The sequence below is a fragment of the Quercus lobata genome, chromosome 8 (assembly GCF_001633185.2).
Source record: "Quercus lobata isolate SW786 chromosome 8, ValleyOak3.0 Primary Assembly, whole genome shotgun sequence".
Taxonomy (NCBI): Eukaryota; Viridiplantae; Streptophyta; class Magnoliopsida; order Fagales; family Fagaceae; genus Quercus; species Quercus lobata.
In genome coordinates, this window is record NC_044911.1 from 35,528,872 (window position 1) to 35,537,793 (window position 8,922).

Below are 8,922 nucleotides of genomic sequence, written 5' to 3' on the forward strand. Positions count from 1 at the left end.
GTATAAGATTTAGTATAGTGCTCCTAAATTTGTTTTTTCAGGTGTGCTTGGCGGTTGCACAACCTATTTGCCAGTATGAATGCACTGAGAAACACATTGAGAGATGGATAATAGGGCCATGCCCACAGTGAATGAGTGGGAGATGTTAGAAACTGAAAAGAATATGGATGGACACCCAAAGTGGACATGTCCTTCTGTATACCTCAGAATGATTGTAACATATAGGAGTTATGGAGTAATGGTTTAGACTGTTACTCTACCCCACTAAGTCCACTATTCCACTCAATATTAATGGAGTGGTGTGTATATAAACACCAAGAGTGGTATCCATTGTACGGTGAATGAATTCTATATTTCTCATAGTGTTTACAGAGTGTTGTGAGGCTCTTAGGTTGTGAGTTATGTTTGCATCACTCTAGTACTGTGCAACACCGTTGGAGAAACATTTTTGGTTCATGGGTGACACAAGCTAGAATTCAAAACGTGTTTGGATAGCTGGTCTGCATGGAGGCTAGCTCTAGATAGCGTAGAACAATCTCAAAACTCCTGTGTGATCATCGGTTTAGGCCAAGAGAGGTATGTTGAAAAACCGATTACTTATATTCCATTGCAAGTATCTATTTCTTACATGAACTTATAGCATTCATATGAATGCTATAAGACCTGCATCTACTCTACTTCCATTTACTTAGAAAAATGAAAAATGATAAAAAAGCAAAGGAATAGTTACCAAGGAAAAAGAAAGGTTACAATTACAATAATACAACTAGAAATCAATCTTTTGTGCATGAGAAACTTTACAAGTGCAATAAAGAGCAAGCATGCACTCAGAACTACAATAATGCATTACGCTGCTTCTTCTAAACTAGTAGTTATTTCTGTATATGTTTCCGGTCTACTAGAAGAAGTGCTAGATTCGCCTCTCCTTAGAACAAAAGCTGGTTGTTTAGGAGTTGGAACTGTTACGGTTTCACTATCAAGCATGGTAACAACATTTGACATGGTGGGACGATCACTTGGGTCTTCTTGTATGCATAGGAGTCCAACATTTACGCACTTCGTAAATAGGTCTGCATTGCAAGATTCATGTAGAGTTTGGTCCATTAAATCCAACACCTTGGTTTCTGTCCACAATCTCCATGTCTGAGACAAATTTGAAATCAAAATTGGTATGAATTAGAAAATGACCAGAGAATGAATGATTTTAAAAAATTCAAGACACTTACATAACCTATAAGGCTCATGGCTTGCTCTGATCGGTAAAATCCAGTGTTCTTTTTTCCACTAATAATCTCAAGCAAAACTACTCCAAAACTAAAAACATCGGATTTTGTTGAGAAAACTCCGTCCAATGCATACTCCGGAGCCATATACCCACTACATTAGAGAAATTGTTATAAATAGGTTTAGGGGATTGAAAAATTTTCTACAATATATAAGAACCAACTTTCATAAGAATACAGTCTACTATAAACTTACTAAGTTCCAATTACTCTAGCGGTGTTTGATTCAGTTTCTTTGCCTCTAACAATCTTAGCCAAGCCAAAGTCGGATATTTTGGGGTTCATCTCTTGATCTAGAAGAATGTTGCTAGTTTTCATATCTCTATGGATGATCCTTAATCTGGAGTCTTGGTGAAGATAAAGAAGCCCTCGAGCTATTCCCAAGATGATGTTGAAGCGCATCTCCCAATCCAATAGCATGCTCCGCTTTGGATCTTACAAGGTTTTCCGTTTTCCATTCAATAGAACAATATCAGCAACAATAACAAGTCAGCTTTTACTCAAACAAGATAATTTATCAATTACTAGTGGATACTAGGAATTTGGTTTAGGAAACCAACCAAATAAAAAAGAGTCTAAGCTTTTATTTGGCATGTACTCATAGAGTAAAATCTTTTCATCCCCTTTTATGCAATATCCCCGTAGTCTAACAAGATTCCTATGTTGTAGTTTCGCAATCAACACCACCTCATTTTTAAATTCTTGTAAGCCTTGTCCGGAGGCACTCGAGAGCCTCTTTACTGCCATTTCTTGGCCTCCTGGAAATGTACCCTAAGACCAAATTCATCAAGACCACAATGTTATTAATTATTATTACCAAGAACCTAGTTAACATGAACATAAATAACCAGGAATGCAGATAAAATTACCTTATAAACAGGCCCATAGCCCCCCTGTCCAAGCTTGTTTGCATTTGAGAAACCATCTGTAGCAGCTAATATGCTTTCCAAATCAAAAAAGGGTAGATCTATGTCTGTCTCACCTTCTTCTCTAAAATCACCTGAGTCTATCAAGTCTTTAACATGTTGTTCACTGTTCATTGTGCGAAGTACTCTATTTCTTTTATCATTGTTTCTGTTTTCTGAGTTAAGAAGACAACAATATATGTATATTTAGATGAAAATTACAGGAAACAAATCAAATGGTTTTACTTTGATCAAAGTGGACAAAACTATAGATTGTGCAAGTTGTGCATCATGCAAAGCAATTACCTTGCCTCTTGGCCATCTTTCGTCTCCAGAAATATACAAATATAATGGTACATGAGAAAGCAATCACACTTATAAGAGATACCGCAACAATCGAAGACAATGAAATCTTCCGTGATGAAGCCTCATCTACCGACCCAGGATTACCAACTACTTCTGACGGAGGAGTGTCACCTTTACAAGAAAGAAACAGAGCTAGTCTCACTTATAGGTAAAATATGAAAACAACTCTCCATCACTATGTTCTTGACATTGAACATTTGGCAATCAAAATGACAATAAGTCAAATTCAACAAATAGGAGTTTATATGGATAATGGATTGCTACAATTATTGAAATGTATCTTACAAGTGCAAGATATCATGAGAATGTTGAGGAGGAATTTTGAAATTCTAGGGAAAAATAAATAAAAACTACCAATTTCTAAGTAAGGAAAAATTAATAGTTATTACAAATGGAAAATAAAAGCTTTTGGAAAGTAGGATAGTGCAAATTTTCCTAGCATTGGGATCAAGTGTAACTGGAGCAGAGAGTGGGTTTGACTAAAACAGGGGGAAAAAAAAAGAACTCAGCAGGATAGAAGGGAATAAAAATCCTATATCTTGTTCTTAGTGATCCATTTTATACTTCATTAATGGCAGTTGTCGTGCTTACATTTTTTATCCCTTACAAAATAGCTAAAGTTTAAAATTGAAAAAAAAAAAAAATCTGATATACGACATGCTACAACCATTAGTAGAGCTAGAGCATAATGTGGATTACTAATAATGAGACACTGGATTTTTATCGGATAGAGGCGTCCTTAGCAAAACCATCACATTAGACTTACTCTTTCTTCATTAACATAGGAATCTTAAATTGTCAGTGGCGAAAATATAACATATCCTAACCTTGATGAGTGCAATTCAAATTTGAGGCATCCCACACGAAGTTTGGGAGACAAAGGCACCTCATATTTCCATCTGTTGTTGCATTGCAAGTTGAATTAGGCCAATCCTCACAGTCTGCGGGTGAATTGCACATTAGCTCCGGCGTTGGCTTCCAACTAATCTCTACACCTGTAATATTAGAATTAATATTGCCCGGAGCTTTAAGGAACGAGCTGTTCACAAAAGGCAAGGAATGATTGTGCGACAGAACTCTTCCTAAATTTCTAGCATCACTAATATCTGCATGTTTGACTTCGATGATAAATTTCCTTTCACTTGGATAGATACCATCGACTCGATAGGTTCCAGTAGGTGACTTGAAGCTTAGCTGGCCTGTGGAATTGTTGCATTCAAAGTTAGAGTACATGGGGTCACCACAATTTGGTCTTGTACTCAGTGGATAGGGGATCGCGTTTGTGCCACAAGGCTCACAGTTCCTTACAGACGATCCTGCGCATAAAGTCTGAAATATTAACATAGTAGCTTGCCTAGTATTATTACACGGTAAAAGTTTTAGCCTAATGAATTTTTCTGCATTATAACACGGCAGAGAGCTGCTGCACATACGGTCCATCTATTTCTATGGAATTCCTACAGCCCACCAGTGGCAAGTAAAATTATGTACAAAAGATAAAGTTTTTCAATTATCAATATTGCTACATAATGTGGATCCAACCAACTACAACAACAATTTTTGTTAACGTGCACCAAAGTGAACTATAACGAGTCTTCTAAGGAATTTCACATATATTAAAAAATAAGAAAAGTTCATAAAAAACTGGGCTTGACTCCTTATATAAAATGGCTAACTACATTATATAATTGAATAATGCTGCAGCAAATCCTCTCCCATTACTAATTAGATTGAATAACTGAATAAATGTAAATGCTAGGTACATATTAGATTTCACACACTCCTCGTTAACATTTTCCAACAAACAAAACCTTTTCCAACTTTGAAAAAACAAAATAAAGAAAAGAAAAGAAAAGAAAAGAGAGAGAAAAGAGGGAAAGGCATCTCCTAAACCTTTTCTTCTATTTTTTCTCCTCTTTGTATCGACAATTGTAATGTGAATAATCACACATCTAGAAGCACTAATTACTTTAATAGATATAAAAATATATATTAGTAAAAGAAATATAAGTGTTATGAATTAAAAAATTTTGGAAAAAATTATTTGTGTGTTCATCTAATGGAGCTCACAAGCTTGTGAGAGCCGCACTTCTCCTTGGAGGAGCCCCAAGATAACGTCTCAAATTCCGGAGAGATGGTTGACCGGTTTCTCACCTCCTTTTCCATTTTAAAGATGCTTTGCTAATTTCATTCAATTTGTAGAAAGGGTAAATACCTATATCGGATTTTGCAACGCGAATGGAGATGTTACGACCGTTTACATTCTCCTCTTGAAGATCACTTAGATCACCATTCCAAATCAAGCATATGTTGGCACTAGTAGAATTACCAGCTCTTTTCGTGTTAGCCTTGTTTTCAGTTACCTCATATGAATAAGCCCGGCAGTTGCAATCCTCAACGCACAATTTTTTGCAGTCTTCTTCATTTTTTACCTCGGAAACCGTGTCTGGTTTAATCACTGTCATCATTTTTAAGCTCAAGAATGTCCCGCTCTTGTCACATGATGTCAAAGTTTGAATGCATCCATCAGAAAATATTTGAGAATACCAATTCTCAAGGATAGTAGGCTTGTACCCAGGCAAACATTTGCACATGAACCAATTGTTGATATTACAGCTCCCAAATTTCCCACAAGCATTGTAAATGCTACATTGGTCTTTAGGCTCCGACCATGACGAAGACCAAGATTGATTGTTTATATCCCATACCAGATAATTTAACTTCCCAGAGTGATGCATCACCAGCCTTACGTTACTAGAATTCGGAGACACTGATTTTTTAGTCCTATTGTTATAGGCATAACGGCCACTCGCGCTAAAGTTTAATAACAAGTTGGCTACAGTGTTGGGCATTATTTTATCTGAGCTCATGAACTTACCTTTGATCCGACCTTTCCAGTATTCAACCGCTTTTTTTGTGATAACGTAGCTATCCTCTCCTTCTAATTCATCTTTCTTAAATATAAATTGCCCAGGTCCCGGGTCATCCCAGTCGTTCCATGAGAGCAATTTAAACTTTTCATCCATCTTCATGCCTGAAAGAAAGGTATCGGTTGGATTTTTGAAGCTCTCCCACAGACTCATTGCTGATTGATCTTCATCGCTCACGACCAGATTTCCAGAATCCATGAGCTTCACAATCCGATTTGGGGACGAGGATTTACTAAGACCCGCTGAAAAATATTCTTTTCCAGAACTAGAATTATCCAAAACCACGAGGTTTCCATCTTCTGCAATTCCAAACATTCCGGTGGAACCGTTAAGTGGCTTTTCCCGGTTGGCAACCCATACAACTGCTTGTTGACGACCCCATTTGTAATACCATAACCCGACGAACCTTTTGGAGCTGGAGCTTTTCGAAGGGGTGAAAAATCCAAGTTCAAACTTTTCTCCCGCGGAGATAAGAGTTGAACCGTTGTCAATGATCCACTCGCCATGCTTCAAAATATCTCTAGCGGAGCAATATACATCAGAGGAACAAAACAAGAATATATACAAGAAGAAGAAGAAGATCGAAGATTGCAAACGATATGTTCTTTTTACTCTTTTGCTTGCCATCAATCACAATTTGTGAGGAAAGCAGGGTGAGCATTTCCAATAGGCTCTCCAGAGTCTTTTTTTTGAGAGCAAACACACCAAAATCACAATCCGACAGCGTGTCTAACTCTAAAATTATTTTTAGAGTTGTTAAAGTAGCTCTCTTAGAGCATTTTCACCGGATGCTCTATATCTATTTTTTGAGACAAAAGCCTATTGTTCACCTTAAAAATTCACTCCAAACTTCACCATCTCCAATTTTTTAGATTAGAGTTATTACAGTACTTCTCTACCAGTAGAGAATACTGTAGCACTTACTGTAGGACCTCTAAACAATATTCTCCCTGAAAATTATACCTGTTGAATAAAAAAATAATTATTTCTCTCTCGTGCTTCTCTATCTCAACAGTAATATACCACAATCAAAACAAAAACCATCTTTCTCATATGCCTAATGAAATCTGAACAATAAAATAAAACTAATCAAACCAGAACCAAAAAAAAAAAAAACATATAGAACGCCGATCTCCACTTCCCTGTCAGTGATCTATGTGTGTATGAGAGAGAATTTGTTTGTGTGAGATTGAGGGAGAGAGTGTTTTAGAATCAACTAGAAATAGAAACAGTAAAAAAAAAAGAGAGAGAGAGCTAGAGAAAGAGGGAGATAGCTGAAGAAATGATTCGGAGTGAATTAGAAAAAGAAAAAGAAGGTAGATAGAGGAAAGGAGTGGGATACGTGTGTGGTGGAGAAAAAACCAAGAGAAAAAAAAAAAAAAAAAAAAAAAAAAAAAAACGTATGAATGAAAGATGGTGTGAAGGGAAAAATAATATAAAAAATAAGAAATACTATCATAATATTTTTACAATAAATTTTAAGTAATAGGTTGTTATTAGCTAATATTGGTGAGTAAAAAAATAATTTTAATGGTGGGCTTAAATTAGAACTAGTAATAACTTTTCACATAAGATTTTGATGTGATTCTTGTGAAAGTATTACGAAAAATATTGTGGATATAATATTTTTTATTAAAAAAATATAATAGTTAGGAATGAATATAGGAAGAATAAATGATGATTAAAAAAATAAAAAATAAATACAGAGATAATATTTAAATGAGATAGAGAACTAATTGAAAAATATATTTGAAAAAATGAGTAACTAAAAGATAAAAGTCATTGTTTATTCTTCAAATAATACAAATAATACAATTGTTTATTCTAGTAGAAAAAAAGAGTACTATGGAAATTATTGCATCAACTCCAAACATTTTTCTCAATTAAAATAATCCCCAATGGAATAAAATATCATTATTTTTCCTCTTTTCCTCCCTTTCTCTTTCCTTTTTCAGTTTCTCTCTTCTCAGAGTCCAAATCTTCTGTCTCACTTTTCCTACTTCACTCTATATTTCACCAATAAAAACTTGTCATGTGTTCATCTAATTAATTAAATATTATCATTATTAACTTATTAATACTACCATTAGTAATTAATAGTAGTATTTAATTAATTAAATGAACACATAACAAGTTTTTATTAGTGAAATATAGTATAAAGTAAGAAAAACGAGACAGAAGATTTAGACTCCTCTCCTCGTTAGAAAATAAAGGGGAAGCAACTCTCTCTCACAAAATCAACACAACTTTCTCTCACAAAAACGATACGGCAAATCCTACAACCCCAAACAAAAATTAGAACAAAAAAAAAAAAAAATAGAGAAGCTGATCTAAACCAATCCTGTAACATGCAGAGTCTTAACAAGTCAAACCAAAAGTACGCACCTATGTCATTGAAAACCTTCTTGATCTACCGTTGGAACGTAAAAATTCTAGCAAAACCGAAGCTCCAAAACTACCAGATCGATCTGAGAGACTTTGGGTGAATGGTCGTTGATGATCTAAATGATTTTAGCAATTGGCAGATAGAAGAATTTTTACAACCAGTGAGTATACGCTTGGCTGAAGAAGAAGAATCTGCTGGAGAAGAATGGCAAAAGGGAAGGAGATATTTTCTCTGAAAAATGAATAGTGGAGGATTTAGTAGTACTAAGAACCATTTTTTTTTTTTTTTTTTTTTGAAGAAAATAGTAGTGTAGTACTGAGAAACGTGATTTAGCCTTTAAAACAAAAAGTATGCAGAGGTGGAAACAACTTTTCAGTATAGCTACAGTTCAAAAGTTTTTTCACTTTGTTTGCAATAGTGACTTTATATGCATAGCTACAGTTCAAAAGTTTTTTCACTTTGTCTCACCGACGGACCCATGTTAGGGCAGAGGGGGGCCATCCCCCCCCCCCCCTTCTTTTGAAAAAAATATAATACTGTGTACTTTAAGCAGTCATCCTTTGTAATAATGGAGTCTTGACTCTTAAATTTGAAAAAAAAAGGTCAAAATAAGGACAAATGAGATAAAAAAAATAAATATAAAAATAAAAAGAATAAAAAAACTAGAAATTGGCAATAAAAAGGTAAAGCCTGTGGAATTGGAAACTATGAATCAAATGTGTGTAGTAGTTAGTAATAAATGTTATTAATTGATAACACTTGTTTGTTGATTTATTTTATGAATTATTAACTATTTTTAGAAAATAATTTATTAACATTAATGTTGTTGTAGAGGGGTATGTTTGTTTGGTTTTTTTTTTTTTTTTTGGACTAAAATTTGAAATTATAGAACTATATAATACAGAAATAATGAAACTTTTATATGAATGGTTGATGATGGGAAAATTATCTATAATATTTGACTTTTTTAAATAGAAAAAATTACAAATAATTTGAAGTTGATAATGCAGCATTGCCTCTAGTGTTGATGTCCCAATTCATGAAAATTTCAA

The 8,922-nt window shown here is 34.5% G+C and overlaps 1 protein-coding gene across 2 annotated transcripts; it reads right to left on the bottom strand.

Moving 5' to 3' along the window:
- Positions 1–704: 704 nt before the first annotated feature.
- On the bottom strand, positions 705–8,123 carry LOC115954680 (G-type lectin S-receptor-like serine/threonine-protein kinase At4g03230). Of its 2 annotated transcripts, XM_031072601.1 has the most exons (9): positions 7,870–8,123; positions 4,770–6,447; positions 3,382–3,870; positions 2,495–2,665; positions 2,153–2,364; positions 1,844–2,054; positions 1,480–1,717; positions 1,227–1,377; positions 705–1,143 (listed from the first exon to the last, which is right to left on the bottom strand). In XM_031072601.1, exons 2-9 carry the CDS (start codon positions 6,109–6,111, stop codon positions 847–849), a joined length of 3,111 nt encoding a protein of 1,036 aa, XP_030928461.1. In that variant the 5' UTR covers positions 6,112–6,447; positions 7,870–8,123; the 3' UTR covers positions 705–846. The 2 variants fall into 2 exon arrangements, with proteins under 2 accessions (XP_030928461.1, XP_030928460.1); XM_031072600.1 differs by lacking the exon at positions 7,870–8,123 and having other exon boundaries at positions 4,770–6,759.
- Positions 8,124–8,922: the final 799 nt, after the last annotated feature.

Bases quoted from the DNA above. Each gene is read 5' to 3' on its own strand.
- LOC115954680 (XM_031072601.1), bottom strand. From the start codon at position 6,111: ATGGCAAGCAAAAGAGTAAAAAGAACATATCGTTTGCAATCTTCGATC. The intron at 2,365-2,494 runs GTAATTGCTTTG...TTCTTAACTCAG, and splicing joins AAAGATGGCCAAGAGGCAAG to AAAACAGAAACAATGATAAA. The intron at 1,378-1,479 runs GTAAGTTTATAG...TCTCTAATGTAG, and splicing joins GCTAGAGTAATTGGAACTTA to TGGGTATATGGCTCCGGAGT.